At 47.5% G+C, this 17,500-nt stretch overlaps 3 protein-coding genes across 6 annotated transcripts in view; 1 reads left to right on the top strand and 2 right to left on the bottom strand.

Annotated features, from left to right (window-relative positions):
- Positions 1-12,132, top strand: part of LOC117809041 (transcriptional activator Myb-like) — an 18,503-nt gene extending 6,371 nt beyond the window's left edge. For 2 of the 4 annotated variants that reach the window (XM_034678718.1, XM_034678719.1), the window contains exons 13-18: positions 124-204; positions 546-965; positions 1,088-1,267; positions 1,489-1,572; positions 9,684-9,895; positions 11,661-12,125. In XM_034678718.1, the coding sequence (XP_034534609.1) occupies positions 124-204; positions 546-965; positions 1,088-1,177 (591 nt within the window). In that variant the 3' untranslated portion in view covers positions 1,178-1,267; positions 1,489-1,572; positions 9,684-9,895; positions 11,661-12,125. Of the gene's footprint in view, positions 1-123; positions 205-545; positions 966-1,087; positions 1,268-1,488; positions 1,573-9,683; positions 9,896-11,660 lie in introns of all 4 variants that reach the window. The other 2 variants (XM_034678717.1, XM_034678720.1) reach the window with 2 other exon arrangements.
- Positions 3,918-9,166, bottom strand: LOC117809039 (jouberin-like). The gene is made up of 5 exons (XM_034678715.1): positions 9,092-9,166; positions 8,932-8,975; positions 4,914-5,064; positions 4,415-4,541; positions 3,918-4,113 (listed from the first exon to the last, which is right to left on the bottom strand). Exons 1-5 carry the CDS (start codon positions 9,156-9,158, stop codon positions 3,918-3,920), a joined length of 585 nt encoding a protein of 194 aa, XP_034534606.1. The 5' UTR covers positions 9,159-9,166.
- Positions 10,677-17,243, bottom strand: LOC117809044 (hydroxyacid-oxoacid transhydrogenase, mitochondrial-like; the record flags this gene model as incomplete). The annotated part of the gene is made up of 8 exons (XM_034678725.1): positions 10,677-10,962; positions 11,181-11,338; positions 11,639-11,735; positions 11,961-12,039; positions 13,804-13,902; positions 13,982-14,134; positions 16,706-16,811; positions 17,135-17,243. Coding segments are annotated over 8 exons (885 nt in total), but the record flags the coding sequence as incomplete, so codon positions are not given.
- Between the last annotated feature and the right edge of the window lie 257 nt (positions 17,244-17,500).

Here is a 17,500-nt window from a genome sequence, read left to right as displayed (position 1 = left end):
TAGGTCATCTGCATCACCTGGTCTCATGAGTCTGAGTCAGGGGGTGAGGGTGGAGAAGGTTCAGGTAAAGACTAAAACCCTGCAGACCAGATCCCTCTGATACCTGAACTCTGTGGGCTTCAGGGGTCAGCAGGCAGCACCATGAGGACTGTGAAGGATCCGGGGGTCGACTCCGACAGTCAGCAGTCCAGCAGCAGCTCTGAGGTCAGACACACACACACACACACACACACACGCACGCACACATATGAACTACACACACAAACACACACATACACACACACACCTGAACTACAGTCAATCAAAAATGGAGGGAAAACAGACAAACACAGGAAGTAAAATGTAAACCAGACACACAGGGAGCAGAACTACAAAATAAAACAGGAAACAGAACTACAAACTAAAACAGGAAACAGAACTACAAACTAAAACAGGAAACAGAACTACAAACTAAAACAGGAACTAAAGAACACAAATACCATGGAGGGAACAAGAAGAACTCATGACAGAGACCTGATTCATCCAGACCTGTTTCTGTCTCCCAGGTGCAGGGAGAGAGTCTGCTGATCCCCATCAAGCAGGTCCAGAAGGAGTCCATCTCCATGTCCCTGATTCAGGGGGAGTCCAGCTGTCTCCAAGAGATTCAGAGAGAATCTAACCCCAACCAGCACCAGGTCCAGGGAGAGTCCATCTTGGTTCAGCAGGTCCAGGGAGAGTCCAGCTTGATTCAGCAGGTCCAGGGAGAGTCCAGCTTGGTTCAGCAGGTCCAGGGAGAGTCCAGCTTGATTCAGCAGGTCCAGGGAGAGTCCAGCTTGGTCCAGCTGGTCCAGGGAGAGTCCAGCTCTGTACCGGTCTGTGAGGAGTTGGGCTGCCTCTGGTTGGAGGGTCAGATGGAGGTGTGGTGGTGTCAGCAGGCAGTGGGTGGCTCCCCTGAGAGTCCTGCAGACAGACCGACTCCCTTTGAGGTGAGGACCCTCTGAGACCAGGACCCTTCATCACACTCTGACATCAGAGGGTTTGTTTCACTCACCGCTGGGGTGTGTGTGTGTGTGTGTGTGTGTGTGTGTGTGTGTGTGTGTGTGTGCAGCTGAGCAGGGAGCTGCAGGAGGTGATGTTTGGGAGAACAGACGATCAGAAGAGTCTGACTGAGCAGGCCTGGCACTACGTGGAGCCCTGATCCTCGGGCTCAGGTGGGTCTACTTGGGTCTGCTGGTCCTCCTCGGTCCCCCTGCTGATCGCCTGTTTCATGTCTTTGATCCAATCACAGGTGAGACACAGAAACCAAGGTCTGACTCTGAACACCATAATCATCATGAGCTACAGGCCGTCTTCTTCATGTTACACACACACACACACAAACACTCACACTCACTGACACACACACACACACACACACACACACTCACTGACACACACACACACACACAGTCACAGTCACCTGTCATTGTTGAGCCTCAGGTGATTGTTTTTCTGTCTGCTCTTCATCAGGTGGATCCTCCTCCTGATCCTGACGTGGCGAAGATCTGCACGCCGCTCGTTTATCAGGACTACTAAGATTTAAAGATTTTAAAGGTTTTAAGATTTTAAAGGTTTTAAGATTTAAAGATTTAAAGATTTTAAAGATTTTAAGATTTAAAGATTTTAAAGGTTTTAAGATTTAAAGATTTTAAGATTTTAAGATTTTAAAGGTTTTAAGATTTTAAGATTTAAAGATTTTAAAGATTTAAAGGTTTTAAGATTTTAAAGATTTTAAGATTTTAAAGGTTTTAAGATTTTAAAGGTTTTAAGATTTAAAGATTTTATAGATTTTAAGATTTTAAAGATTTTAAGATTTTAAAGGTTTTAAGATTTTAAAGGTTTTAAGATTTAAAGATTTGAAGATTTGAAAGATTTGAAGATTTGAAAGATTTTAAAGATTTGAAGATTTGAAGATTTTAAAGATTTAAAGATTTGAAGATTTGAAAGATTTGAAGATTTGAAAGATTTTAAGATTTTAAGATTTAAAGATTTTAAAGATTTAAAGATTTTAAAGATTTAAAGATTTTAAAGATTTGAAGATTTTAAAGATTTTAAAGATTTAAAGATTTTAAAGATTTAAAGATTTAAAGATTTGAAAGATTTGAAGATTTTAAAGATTTAAAGATTTAAAGAACACTTGAGATTTAAAATCAAACTGTAAAAACTGTGTGTGTTCATTGAGGAAGTATTTTGGATGTTTGGCAGCTCGGTCTCTGGATCTGGAGAGGTCTTGTTTTATTGACACTTTACCTTCAGCACTTTGGATCCTTGTTGAAGCTGAGCCTCATTAAGGGAGTCAGCTTCAGGTTGTGTTTCGGTTTGAGTGGAGTGGATGTTGTCTCTCAGCAGGATGAGTTTTATTTATTGAAATGTTTTTATGAAACTTTGAAACCAGAAAATGTTGAAATGTTTGAAGCGTCTGAAGCGTGGACTTTAGCTCCTTCTTGACTTCCTGTCTTCAGATGTGATGTGTAATAAACTCCAGACAGAAACATGAAGAGGTTTTTATTTACACAAAGTTTCAGATCTTTACGTGACCTTCAGGGACAATCAGACATTTCAGCTTTCTTCCTCCTGCTGCCTCCCTGACACGGAGGACCCCTCTGTGATCGGACAAAAGGACTCCAAGCTCAGATCACTACAAACACAGGAGCTCAGACAAAACCTGAAGGACTTGGACTTGACCTCTGGGGCTGAGTCTTGACCTAAAGGACTTGGACTTTATCTCATGACCTCAGGAAATCAGAATGGACTTGTCTTTGGGGGGAGAAGACTTGATCTCAGGGACTCCAACCTGACCTCAGGGACCTGGACTTGGTCTCAGCGACGCTAAAGGACCTTAAAGACTCAAATAACCATACAGGACAGGAACCTAACCTGACTGGCTCCGGGTGCCCTGGACTTGTGACCCTGAATCGGCCACAGAAACACTGACGGGTGACTCTGTCTCATTCTTCTGAACTTCTCGTAGACCCGATAGAGGAACAGCAAGACCTGGGGACCTGGACAGGACTAAGAAGTCGCCCTCTGGCTGTAATTAAAGGACGTGGTCAAAGCTAAACCTGGTTACATATTGGCAGTCTGAACAAGACTCTGAGACTTGGACATGACCACGTTGACTGGGACTTGACTCTGGTAACATGGCCTCAAAGAGTCGATCTGGACCTCAGGGACCTGACACCTGAAACATGACTCGGTCCCTCAAGGACTCCTTCCATCTCGAGCGTCCCTTTAAACTTCAGAGGCACCAGACCCTCTTTAGGACTCTGCTTCCCCGTCACTGGACCAGATCTAAGGGAGTCACAAAAGAGCCACCCTGACTGGTCCTGGACCACTCCAACCCTGACATCAGATTCTGGTTTAAACTTGGGACTAGACCTCAGTCTTTGTGACTTAAACTGACCCCAGATTCTTTGTGAGGACTTCAGGGACCTGAATGTGACTTGGACATAATGTTTAGATGATCCGGAGACGACTTGTGAGACTGGTCTCAGTGACGAGAACTGAATCCTGACCGGTACCTGAGACTCTACTCTGCCACATCAGGAACTCAGAGTACACCTGAGACTGGACCTTGATGACTCGGTTTGGTCCTCATGAACCGCTACATTTAACATGACTCGAGCTTGAACCCAGCTCTGGACCGGGACCTCAGTGACTCATACAGGACCTCAGTGGACCTGACCTGGGGGACTCGATTCAGCCTCAGCACCTTGGTTTGACTGACTCCCCTGGGATGAGACCAGAAGGACTCAAACCTGGCCTCAGCAGTCTGGACCGACGGTGCAGACCAGGTGTCCCGGCTCATGCTGAGTCTTTCTCTTTGAGGTCCAAATTCAAAAACTGAAAACCATTAAAACTAGATCCCTTGTGTCTGAGAGGCAGGACTTGTTGCAGGTCTAGTCCGGCTGGAACGCGGTGTTGAAAGAGCCCGTGTTTGGGTGGGGTTGGGGGAGGTGGGGGCAGCTCTTCCTCCTGGACTTGGCGAGGACCCGGTGGAAGAGGCTCGGGGAGCTGTGAGGAGGAGCTGCTGGACCAGAGAGCCCGTCCTGCCGGATGCTGTTTTTCCTCAGCAGCCTCGGAGTACTGCGACCACTGCAGGGAGGAGACGGCCCACATACTTCACCAACAGGACTACAGAGATCCAGGTCCAGAGTCTCCAGAACCACAGAAACTCTAACATGGAAGACTCTGAACCCGGGACTGAACAGATCTTAGAGCGGTCTGCTCTTCAGGTTTAATGATCTGACCCTGCTCTCAGAGGCCGGGCTCTCAGAGGCCGGGCTCTCAGAGGCCGGGCTCTCAGAGGCCGGGCTCTCAGAGGCCGGGCTCTCAGAGGCCGGGCTCTCAGAGGCCGGGCTCTCAGAGGCCGGGCTGGTGACGTGGCTGCAGTTACCTGGTGCAGCCACAGGGGGCGGCTGCTGTTGGTCCATCGGCCGGCATCGACACCCTCCTCAGAAGAGTGGGCGTGGCTGTGGATGAAGCTCCGCCCTGCAGTACAAAGACTGTTACATCACAGCTGGCTGCCAGCCAATCAGAGGACAACACTTATAACACGGAACATTCAGAGACCAATCCTGATCCTGGACCAACCTAAGACCTGAATCCTTCCCTGACCTCTTGCTCAAACATCGAGCTGCAGCAGAGTGAGATATGTTTTATGATCGTCAGAGTCCGTCAGAGTCCGTCAGAGTCCGTCAGAGTCTTTCAGAGTCCGTCAGAGTCCGTCAGAGTCCGTCAGAGTCCGTCAGAGTCTTTCAGAGTCCGTCAGAGTCCGTCAGAGTCCGTCAGAGTCCGTCAGAGTCTTTCAGAGTCCGTCAGAGTCTGTCCGAGTCTGTTTCGGGAGGTCTAAGACCTGGTTGTGAGGTGTGTGGGTACCTGCAGTGGCTCCACACAGCCTGCAGGGAAATATCCCTCACGTCCGTCTGTAAGCCGTCCAAACCACCAGGTCTCGTCCTCCTTAAACAGAACCTGGATCAGGTCTCCCTGGTTCAGGTCCAGCTCCTTCGGCCAGCGGGACCGGTACTGAAGCACAGCCACCACCACCTGCCAATCACAGGACACAGCTGCTCTTATTCTGAACCAAGACCCCCAACACCCTGAACCCTCAGGACTTCACTCTGAACCCCTGACATGATCCCAAACACTGCAGGGTCAGACCTCAGCCGGACCCGGATCCATTAGTCCTGAACCATCAGCAGACTCTTTAAGACCACGTTCAGTTCAAACCATCAGAGATCTGAAGTCATCGAGGTGTCGGACTTTCAAAGGGGGTCAACGAGAACTTTGAAAAATCTCATTGAAGCTCATCAAATATATTTAATATACCAAATATATTAAATATTAAATATAATAATTCTTTAATATAACAAATATAAAATATAACTTATAATAAATATAAAATATAACTTATAATGAATATAAAATATAACTTATAATAAATATAAAATATAACTTATAATGAATATAAAATATAAGATACTAAGAATAAATATTAAGTTTTTATTTGACGAGTCTCATGATCAGAGTTTTTTTTAATCAGGATAAAAATACTTTTGTTTGTTATGAAACTGAAACTCAACCAACCTGCACACCTGTGTGTGTGTGTGTGTGTGTGTGTATGTTTGGTGTGTGTGTTTGGTGTATGTGTGTGTGTGTGTCATACATCAGTGTGCCAGCTTTAATCTGCTTTAAATAGCCACTGTTCAGATTAGCAGTCTGTAAATACACGGGGGTCAGAGGTCACACTGATGTAACTCGCATTAACACACAAACCCACACACGCATTCAGACACATTTGGACACGTTTACACACACACACACACACACACACACATACACACTACACAGCTTAGAGGGAACACAGATGGAGTGGACGCTTCATTAAGAGGACAGGTTGGATGCCAGATGATACTGCCCCCCACTCGTTGTACAGAGAACGTGTGTGTGTGTGTGTGTGTGTGTGTGTGTGTAGGCTCAGAGAAACGTAGGTGTGTGAAAGCCAGAGCTGTATGATCAGACTCTGTGAACCCGTCACATGGAGCTGGTCTGAGGTCAGACCCTGTTCAGGGTTTTACGGACAGTGTGTGGTCCTCCCCGTCAGGATGATCCTCTTCAGTGTGTTCTCTGAAGGTTCACCACGGTTACTTATTCTCAATGACCTCTGACCTTTTATCATCCCAGGTGGTTTGTGATCGACGCCTCAGGGAACAGATGCTAACTCTGTGCTCCTGCTGAACTCTGACATCATCAAAGACAGAACTCTGACATCATCAAAGACAGAACTCTGACATCATCAAAGACAGAACTCTGACATCATCAAAGACAGAATTATGACATCATCAAAGACAGAACTCTGACATCATCAAAGACGAACTCTGACATCATCAAAGACAGAATTATGACATCAAAGACAGAATTATGACATCATCAAAGACAGAATTATGACATCATCAAAGACATGATGTCAGAATTCTAGAACACCTGCTGTTGCTCTCCATACAGACTGTTCTTCTTGCTGACACCTGATTGGTGGAGACAGAGACCAGAACCCTTCTCAGACTACAGACAGAGACCAGGACCCTTCTCAGACTACAGTCAGAGACCAGGACCCTTCTCAGACTACAGAAAGAGGCCAGAACCCTTCTCAGACTACAGACAGAGACCAGAACCCTTCTCAGACTACAGACAGAGACCAGAACCCTTCTCAGACTACAGACAGAGACCAGAACCCTTCTCAGACTACAGACAGAGACCAGAACCCTTCTCAGACTACAGACAGAGACCAGGACCCTTCTCAGACTATAGTCCAGACTCAGGGTACGGTCTGTATCTGTGATGTCCCGCTCCCTCTCTTCCATCAATGCAGATCAGAGTCTAGCATCTGGACACACAACGACTCAGATTAAGGCCCCTTAAATCTCTCTGAAGTCAGACCGAGCAGCGTCCCCCTGAACCTGTCCCCGCTGAGCTCTGAGACCATCCCGTCTGTGGGACATCTGTATGAGTCTGAAGAGAAGGGACTAAAGACCTCAAACTGTGGGACAGGAACGGAACCAGGTCTGAACAAACTCCACTCAAACATCTGTTCATTTCATTTTCCCTTCAAGAAGACCTGTTAGACACGCCCACTTATTCTGTATCGACCAATCAGAGAGGACCTATTCAATGTAACAAAGACACACAGCAACAACGAGACACAGCAACAAGGAGACAGCAACGAGACACAACAAGGAGACACAACAACAAGGAGACACAGCAACAACGAGACACAACAAGGAGACACAACAACAAGGAGACACAGCAACAACGAGACACAACAACGAGACACAGCAACAAGAAGACAGCAACAACGAGACACAGCAAGGAGACACAACAACAAGGAGACACAGCAACAACGAGACACAGCAACAACGAGACACAGCAACAACGAGACAGCAACAACGAGACACAACAAGGAGACACAACAACAAGGAGACACAGCAACAACGAGACACAGCAACTAGGAGACACAGCAACAAGGAGACAGCAACAACGAGACACAACAACGAGACACAGCAACAACGAGACACAGCAACAACGAGACACAGCAACAAGGAGACAGCAACAACGAGACACAACAACAACGAGACACAGCAACAAGGAGACAGCAACAACGAGACACAACAACAAGGAGACACAGCAACAACAACAATGAGGCACAGCAACAAAGAGACACAACAACAACAACAAGGAGACACAGCAACAACAACATTGAGGCACAGCAACAAGGAGACACAACAACAACAACAAGGAGACACAGCAACAACAACGAGACACAGCAACAAGGAGACACAACAACAACAAGGAGACACAGCAACAACAACAAGGAGACACAGCAACAAGGAGACACAACAACAACAACAAGGAGACACAGCGACAACGAGACACAACAAGGAGAAACAACAACAACAACGAGACACAGCAAACAAAACATGGATCTGTAAGGAAAAAACGTCCTTACTTATTTTTGTGCATTGCCTTTACACTGCTTGGCAGTATCTGAACCCAAACTGACTTGAAGCTCTTTGTTCCTCTCACTGATCTTGTTTCCTCTTGTCTAGATCTTTGCTTGTGTTGTTCTTGTTCTCGTATGTACGTCGCTTTGGATAAAAGCGTCTGATAAATGACATTATAACATTATAACATTGTAAAATGTAACATTGTAACATTATAACATCTGAGTCTTCAGGTCTACTCTGTGACGCTCAGCCTGTTGCTCTGTTTGTGCTCCCTCGCTAGTTGTTTGTTTACGTTGTGCAGCGTGTGTTGTTGTGTTTTTGTGTTGTTGTAGTTGTGTTGCTGTGTAGTTGTGTTGCTGTGTAGTTGTGTAGTTGTGTTGCTGTGTAGTTGTGTTGCTGTGTAGTTGTGTTGCTGTGTAGTTGTGTAGTTGTGTTGCTGTGTAGTTGTGTTATTGTGTTGTTGTGTTATTGTGTTGTTGTGTTGTTGTAGTTGTGTTGCTGTGTAGTTGTGTAGTTGTGTTGCTGTGTAGTTGTGTTGCTGTGTAGTTGTGTTGCTGTGTAGTTGTGTTGCTGTGTAGTTGTGTTGCTGTGTAGTTGTGTTATTGTGTTGTTGTGTTATTGTGTTATTGTGTTGTTGTGTTATTGTGTTGTTGTGTTGTTGTGTTGTTGTGTTGTTGTGTTATTGTGTTATTGTGTTGTTGTGTTATTGTGTTGTTGTGTTGTTGTGTTGTTTTGTTGTTTCTTTGCTGAAGTTAAAGTTTGATTCTGGCTCAGTAACGATCCCATCAAACACGCAGATTCAGGTTCAGGCTCAGATTCAGGTTCAGGTTCAGGCTCAGGTTCAGGTTCAGGTTCAGGTTCAGGTTCAGGTTCAGGTTAGTAAGGAGGTCCAAAGTGAAGGAAGTCTCTTTACCTTCTCGGCCTCCACATGTCTGGTCCTGGTCCTGGTCCTGGTCACTGAGACACAAACACACCGAGCATCAGGAGCTGACCCTCAGGACCAACACAGGTTATTGATCACAGTGTGTGTGTGTGTGTGTGTGTGTGTGTGTGTGTGTGTGTGTGTGTGTTACCTTGTGGGGAGAAGACGGTGGTATAAACCTCAAACTGTTCATCGGTCTGTTTGTAGATCTGCTGCATGCTGCTCTCTGTCTCACACACACTCTCTGTGTCACACACACTCTCTGTCTCACACACACTCTCTGTCTCACACACAGTCTGAGCTTAAATACACTCCGTCACTAATCCTGCAGTGTGTGTGAGTGTGTGTGTGTCTGTAACACACACACACACTCACGGAGGATGTCAGGTGTCCTCTCTGCCTCTGCTCTGAGGTTTGGTCTCTCTGATGTTTATGACCATGTTCAGAGGGTCAGGGTGTGTTTACACGTTTATCTATAAACAACAACATGCAGAGCTCCCCCTGCTGGCTGTCTGCAGTATAGCTCATGAGCCCCGCCTCCTCCATGTTAACAGATGGGACATGGGTCATAAGCCCCGCCTCCTCCATGTTAACAGATGGGTCATAAGCCCCGCCTCCTCCATGTTAACAGATGGGACATGGGTCAAAGTGTAAAATGTTTGTAAACATGTTTCAGTGGTTATAGTTCTCATCATGCTGATCATGTCTCTGTGTTCATGTTTCTGTTTACTTTGAATTATTAGTGATGATATAAAAAGAGGGGGCGTGGCTTCATGATGGACAGCTGTGTTGTCCAATGAGGTTCCTGCAGCGTCGTGTGCTCCGGATCATCAGAGGAGAGGAGGAACACTGAGAGGAAACGTAACAAACACCAACGCAGGAGTCACTGAACCTCAGGCTCCACCAGCTGATCTCTGTTACCAAGGCAACGTGTGGGCACCCGTGACTCAGCCAGGTATTTTGACCTCACTTCTTACAATGAGAGGAGACGGAGGAGTGTCGTCCACATGGAACACAGAGCTCCACTGACTCCTCTCCTCCTTCCTTCAGGGGGTTCAGGTCTCTGAGCTCAGGGGGTTCAGGTCTCTGAGCTTAAGGGGTTCAGGTCTCTGAACTCAGGGGGTTCAGGTCTCTGAGCTCAGGGGGTTCAGGTCTCCGAGCTCAGGGGGTTCAGGTCTCTGATCTCAGGTGAGTCCGGACAGGTGAGCTCAGGTTCCATGAGTCATGTGTAACACAGGTGAGCTCAGGTTCCATGAGTCATGTGTAACACAGGTGAGCTCAGGTGTGTGTGACTGTGCTCTGTGGTGCGTTCAGGGTCACTCTGTTCTTAGCTCGTTTGCTGATCTCAGGGTTAAACCCGTTAAACACGGTCAGATCAGCTTTATATAACGACTGATCCTGGATCAGATTAAACTGGATTTAAACCAGAGACGAGCTGTTCTCAGAAACACACACGAATATATAAACACACACACACACACACACACACACACACACACACACACACACACACACACCACAGAAGCCTGATTCTGGACTATGTTGTTCAGGTTCAGAATGAAGACTGCAGCTGGTTCGGGTTCTTCATGAGCACTAGAACATCTGATTAGCACACCTTCTTTCTATTACCAGCCATGAGGAGCTCAGGCCTCAGACCGGTCTACAGGTCTTCCTCTAGCCCCTCTCAGACCGGGCTGGTGGACCCTTCAGTGTTTGAATAAAACCAAGAGCAGGCGTTGAAGCTTTCAGCCGGCTTTAATGCTGCGAGCGGTACAAAGGTTCACACGTTACATTCATGGTTAGAAACACACGGCACTGAGGTGAGCAGCTCCAGGAAAGAGCAGCGGGAGAAACAGCTCCATCTAGTGGCTGTTAGAGGAACTGCAGCTCCACACAGAGCAGACCTGAGATCAGTTCAAGGACACGGGCTCAGCGTGTTCAGTAGAGCTTCATGGAGGCTTCAAACAGGTGGCTCAGGTCCTCCTCAGTGTGCTCTCTGGGGGACAGTTTAGTCACTCGCTCCTGGAAACACACACACACACACACACACACACACACCAAGGTGAAAACCCTTCACTCCCCTGAATGACCCGTGTTCATGATTTGATAAACTTGGTGGAGGATCTGAAGGTCGTCCTTAATATGTTCTTATGACCTCTGACCTCTGACCTCTCCGTGTTAAATGTTTCACCCTGAGGATCACAGAGAGACCGTCGTCATGACGTCAGGTAAGAACTCACCTGAGGAATGGTTCCTTTGACCAGCGCCGGGATGTCATCTTTACTGTACCCCACAGCTCCCAGACCGTCCTCCACCTTCAGGTCATACAGGAAGTGACGCAGAGTGTCGGCCAGGACCGCTCCCGCATCCTCCCGCTTCACCTGACGGATATCTGCACCTGAACACATCACAGAGGGTCTGTTAGTGTCCCTGAACACATCACAGAGGGTCTGTTAGTGTCCCTGAACACATCACAGAGGGTCTGTTAGTGTCCCTGAACGCATCACAGAGGGTCTGTTAGTGTCCCTGAACACATCACAGAGGGTCTGTTAGTGTCCCTGAACGCATCACAGAGGGTCTGTTAGTGTCCCTGTTGTTGTTTCTGTGATGTATTGTGCTGCTGATCATGTGACTGTGTTGTTGTCGTTGTGGTTGTTGTTGTTGTCGTGGTGACAGATTGTGATATGCTCACTCATACCCATGATCTCTGCGGCCTCCAGGTGGCGTTCAGGGCACATTGGGGCAGTGAAGTTGAAGACAGCTGGAGACGTGAGGACCACCGAGAGACCATGAGGCTGAGGACGGGGACACACACACACACACACACACACACACACACACACACAGGTTTGTTTTTCAGTACTTCAGAGGACCCTTACTTACAGAAAAACTCTAACTCTGAACCTGATCCAGACCGGATCCTTACACCTTTCCATCCCTGAATGTAGCGAGACTGAACACCCTGTAGTCCTCTGAACTCTCTGAGCATAAAGGTTTATAAAAACACTCTCCTCACTCACCACCAGGGCGTGATCCACGCTGTAACCCTTAGCCGAGTGAGTCTTCACGTTCCCAGCGATCGGATACGACATCCCATGACTGCAGAGAGAGAGAGAGTTTATTTTAACATCTATAACCACAGACTCTATAACCCTCTGTGTGTTTGTAAACAGACTCTATAACTCTGTGTGTGTTTGTAAACAGACTCTATAACCCTCTGTGTGTTTGTAAACAGACTCTATAACCCTCTGTGTGTGTTTGTAAACAGACTCTATAACTCTGTGTGTGTTTGTAAACAGACTCTATAACCCTCTGTGTGTTTGTAAACAGACTCTATAACCCTCTGTGTGTTTGTAAACAGAATCTATAACCCTCTGTGTGTTTGTAAACAGACTCTATAACCCTCTGTGTGTTTGTAAACAGACTCTATAACTCTCTGTGTGTTTGTAAACAGACTCTATAACTCTCTGTGTGTTTGTAAACAGACTCTATAACCCTCTGTGTGTTTGTAAACAGACTCTATAACCCTCTGTGTGTTTGTAAACAGAATCTATAACCCTCTGTGTGTTTGTAAACAGACTCTATAACCCTCTGTGTGTTTGTAAACAGACTCTATAACTCTCTGTGTGTTTGTAAACAGACTCTATAACCCTCTGTGTGTTTGTAAACAGACTCTATAACCCTCTGTGTGTTTGTAAACAGACTCTATAACCCTCTGTGTGTTTGTAAACAGACTCTATAACTCTCTGTGTGTTTGTAAACAGACTCTATAACCCTCTGTGTGTTTGTAAACAGACTCTATAACTCTCTGTGTGTTTGTAAACAGACTCTATAACTCTCTGTGTGTTTGTAAACAGACTCTATAACCCTCTGTGTGTTTGTAAACAGACTCTATAACCCTCTGTGTGTTTGTAAACAGACTCTATAACCCTCTGTGTGTTTGTAAACAGACTCTATAACCCTCTGTGTGTTTGTAAACAGACTCTATAACCCACTGTGTGTGTTTGTAAACAGACTCTATAACCCTCTGTGTGTTTGTAAACAGACTCTATAACTCTCTGTGTGTTTGTAAACAGACTCTATAACTCTCTGTGTGTTTGTAAACAGACTCTATAACCCTCTGTGTGTTTGTAAACAGACTCTATAACCCTCTGTGTGTTTGTAAACAGACTCTATAACCCTCTGTGTGTTTGTAAACAGACTCTATAACCCTCTGTGTGTTTGTAAACAGACTCTATAACCCTCTGTGTGTTTGTAAACAGACTCTATAACCCTCTGTGTGTTTGTAAACAGACTCTATAACCCTCTGTGTGTTTGTAAACAGACTCTATAACCCTCTGTGTGTTTGTAAACAGACTCTATAACCCTCTGTGTGTTTGTAAACAGACTCTATAACCCACTGTGTGTGTTTGTAAACAGACTCTATAACCCTCTGTGTGTTTGTAAACAGACTCTATAACTCTCTGTGTGTTTGTAAACAGACTCTATAACTCTCTGTGTGTTTGTAAACAGACTCTATAACCCTCTGTGTGTTTGTAAACAGACTCTATAACCCTCTGTGTGTTTGTAAACAGACTCTATAACCCTCTGTGTGTTTGTAAACAGACTCTATAATCCTCTGTGTGTTTGTAAACAGACTCTATAACCCTCTGTGTGTTTGTAAACAGACTCTATAACCCTCTGTGTGTTTGTAAACAGACTCTATAACCCTCTGTGTGTTTGTAAACAGACTCTATAACCCTCTGTGTGTTTGTAAACAGACTCTATAACTCTCTGTGTGTGTTTGTAAACAGACTCTATAACCCTCTGTGTGTTTGTAAACAGACTCTATAACCCTCTGTGTGTTTGTAAACAGCTCCTCACCACAGGTGGACTCCGGCGTTCCCAAAGCCGATCCCAGCGAACACGCTGGCCAGGTGCATGCTGGACCGGGCCTCCACGTCCTCGGGGTCACGCACCGCTCTGTAAACAAACAAACAATCCATCAATAAATCAATAAACACATGGATTAGTCCGACAATAAAACTTTATTTAAACTCACCGCTTCATGTACTTGGCGACCACGTTAAGGGCGTGGCGGGACCAGACGTCACTGATAGGGTTGCTGCCCTGGTAGGCGGGGCGGTTGATGGGGTTGGGGGGGCAGGGACTCCTCTGGTTGTAGGGCAGGGCGGTGTACGACTCGAGAGCGTGACTGAGGAAATGAAACATAAACACATGTTATATAAATATATGTTTATACGACAAATACAATCTCTTCCTGGACACGCTGTGACCTCACAGCTCATGTTTTGATCTCTTCCTGGACACGCTGTGACCTCACAGCTCATGTTGTGATCTCTTCCTGGACACGCTGTGACCTCACAGCTCATGTTTTGATCTCTTCCTGGACACGGTGTGACCTCACAGCTCATGTTGTGATCTCTTCCTGGACACGCTGTGACCTCACAGCTCATGTTGTGATCTCTTCCTGGACACGCTGTGACCTCACAGCTCATGTTTTGATCTCTTCCTGGACACGCTGTGACCTCACAGCTCATGTTTTGATCTCTTCCTGGACACGCTGTGACCTCACAGCTCATGTTGTGATCTCTTCCTGGACACGCTGTGACCTCACAGCTCATGGTGTGATCTCTTCCTGGACACGCTGTGACCTCACAGCTCATGTTTTGATCTCTTCCTGGACACGCTGTGACCTCACAGCTCATGTTTTGATCTCTTCCTGGACACGGTGTGACCTCACAGCTCATGTTTTGATCTCTTCCTGGACACGCTGTGACCTCACAGCTCATGTTTTGATCTCTTCCTGGACACGCTGTGACCTCACAGCTCATGGTGTGATCTCTTCCTGGACACGCTGTGACCTCACAGCTCATGTTTTGATCTCTTCCTGGACACGCTGTGACCTCACAGCTCATGTTTTGATCTCTTCCTGGACACGCTGTGACCTCACAGCTCATGTTTTGATCTCTTCCTGGACACGCTGTGACCTCACAGCTCATGTTTTGATCTCTTCCTGGACACGCTGTGACCTCACAGCTCATGTTTTGATCTCTTCCTGGACACGGTGTGACCTCACAGCTCATGTTGTGGTCTCTTCCTGGACACGGTGTGACCTCACAGCTCATGTTGTGATCTCTTCCTGGACACGGTGTGACCTCACAGCTCATGTTGTGATCTCTTCCTGGACACGGTGTGACCTGCTGGTTTTGAATGTTTATCTGTGCGCCTGTTTGAAGAGGAGCTCAGGTGTGTGTGTCGCTCAGGTGTGTGTGTCGTTGAGGTGTGTGTGTCGCTCAGGTGTGAGTGTCGTTGAGGTGTGTGTGTCGCTCAGGTGTGAGTGTCGTTGAGGTGTGAGTGTCGCTCAGGTGTGTGTGTTAGTTTGGACGGTGTGTGTTAGAGATGAAGTGACCCTGACTGAAAGGATCTGAAACATGGCCGCTCGTGCCCCGGGACGTTCAGAGAGTAAAGGATGGTTCACATGTTTACTCCTTCGCTCCGTTTGGACCCTGAACCTGAAGTGTCCTTCTCTCCTAAAATCATTAACACAGCGTCCACATGTCCCCGCCTCACTAACGTTCCCTCTGAGGCCTCACTGCAGAGCTGCATGTGGGTGAGAGGTTAAGGAGGGGGAGAGGTCAGAGGTCAGGGCTGCTCCACGTGTCCTGCTTCAGACAGAGACAGACAGCAGGCTGTGTAAGAACACACTGTTCATGTACAGTGTTATATCACAGAGTCACAGTCCGGACTCTCCTGGCCTCACTCCTCAGACTCTGCTCTCTACCTGTGAGACTGTCCCTCAGCAGGAACCTGGACAGGTACACCTTCACCTGGAGGGGACACTGTGGACCAAACCACGAGACAGACAGGCAGACAGTCAGACAAACAGACAGACAGGCAGGCAGACAGGCAGGCAGGCAGACAGACAGACAAACAGACAGGCAGGCAGACAGGCAGGCAGGCAGACAGACAGACAGACAGACAGGCAGGCAGGCAGACAGGCAGGCAGACAGGCAGGCAGGCAGACAGACAGGCAGACAGACAGACAAACAGACAGGCAGGCAGGCAGGCAGGCAGACAGACAGACAGACAGACAGACAGGCAGGCAGGCAGACAGACAGACAGACAGACAGGCAGACAGACAGGCAGACAGGCAGGCAGGCAGACAGACAGGCAGACAGACAGACAAACAGACAGGCAGGCAGGCAGGCAGACAGACAGACAGGCAGGCAGGCAGACAGACAGACAGGCAGGCAGGCAGACAGACAGACAGACAGACAGACAGGCAGGCAGGCAGACAGACAGACAGACAGACAGACAGGCAGGCAGGCACACAGACAGACAGGCAGGGGGACAGACAGGCAGGGGGACAGACAGGCAGGGGGACAGACAGGCAGGGGAACAGACAGGCAGACAGACAGACAGGCAGGGTGACAGACAGGCAGGGGAACAGACAGACAGACAGACAGGCAGGGGAACAGACAGACAGACAGACAGGCAGGGGGACAGACAGACAGACAGGCAGGCAGGGGGACAGACAGACAGGCAGGGGAACAGACAGACAGACAGGGGGACAGGGGGACAGACAGGCAGGGGAACAGACAGACAGACAGACAGGCAGACAGACAGACAGGCAGGCAGGGGGACAGACAGACAGACAGGCAGGGGAACAGACAGACAGGCAGGGGAACAGACAGACAGACAGGCAGGGGAACAGACAGACAGACAGACAGACAGACAGGCAGGGGGACAGAGATGGACTAACCAGAGCACGTCAAAGCCGCTGTTGGCGGCGACTCTCTCGGGCATGCTCAGTGTGTGCAGGGGGTCCACGATGCCCAGCATGGGTCTGATGGCTCTGCTGGCGATACCTGAACACAGACAACCAATAACAGCTCAGACTGACTCTGATGTCATCATCACTATAGACTGACAGTCAAGACTGAGTCCCCAAAAACTGCAGTTCCTCCAGAGTCCACTAGAGTGTGTCTCCTGCAGTGAGTCAGTCCCCCATAGAGTCCCCATGTTAAAAACAGTTTGGGTCTCTATAGCTAATTTCTGTCGTCATGACGACTGTACGGCTGAATTTATAAACACCTGTTGACAGCAGGTGAAGGGTTAAAGGGGCGTGGCCTCTTTGACTGACAGGTGGGAGAGGTCTGATTGGTCATGTGTCTCTGAACCTCATGCTTACCTGTTTTGGCTTTCAGAGGCTCGTAGTCAAAGATGGCGACCCCGGTGGTCTCGCTGCCCGTCCCGGCAGTCGTAGGAACTGAAGGGAACAAACAAGACAGAACATGTGACTAAGACCGTGACCTTTGACCTCTGTGATCTTTACAGTCTGAGGGACCTTGAGCTGCATCTTAAAGATAAGACAAGAGAAGAAGAGAGAGGTTAACACGTCAGCATCACTCTGGACTAAAGATGAGATTATAATCCTGGTTCAGGTCCATCAGAGTGCCGGCTCCTATTTCATCTGGTCTGAGGATTGGAAGGTTTTGATTGGACAAATAAAGACCATAAACAAACCTACTGTACACAAACAAGTTTAAACACTTCC

Source organism: Notolabrus celidotus, unplaced genomic scaffold, assembly GCF_009762535.1.
Source record: "Notolabrus celidotus isolate fNotCel1 unplaced genomic scaffold, fNotCel1.pri scaffold_212_arrow_ctg1, whole genome shotgun sequence".
Lineage (NCBI taxonomy): Eukaryota > Metazoa > Chordata > Actinopteri > Labriformes > Labridae > Notolabrus > Notolabrus celidotus.
Note: the sequence above shows the minus strand (reverse complement) of the source record. Positions and strands in the feature narration are given on the sequence as shown.

Coding starts and splice junctions, on each gene's coding strand:
- LOC117809039 (XM_034678715.1), bottom strand. CDS start 9,158: ATGCAGCAGATCTACAAACAGACCGATGAACAGTTTGAGGTTTATACC. Junction 4,542..4,913: donor GGGATATTTCCCTGCAGGCT/GTGTGGAGCCAC, acceptor ATTGGCTGGCAG/CCAGCTGTGATGTAACAGTC. Junction 4,114..4,414: donor GCCCCCTGTGGCTGCACCAG/GTAACTGCAGCC, acceptor TCCTCCCTGCAG/TGGTCGCAGTACTCCGAGGC.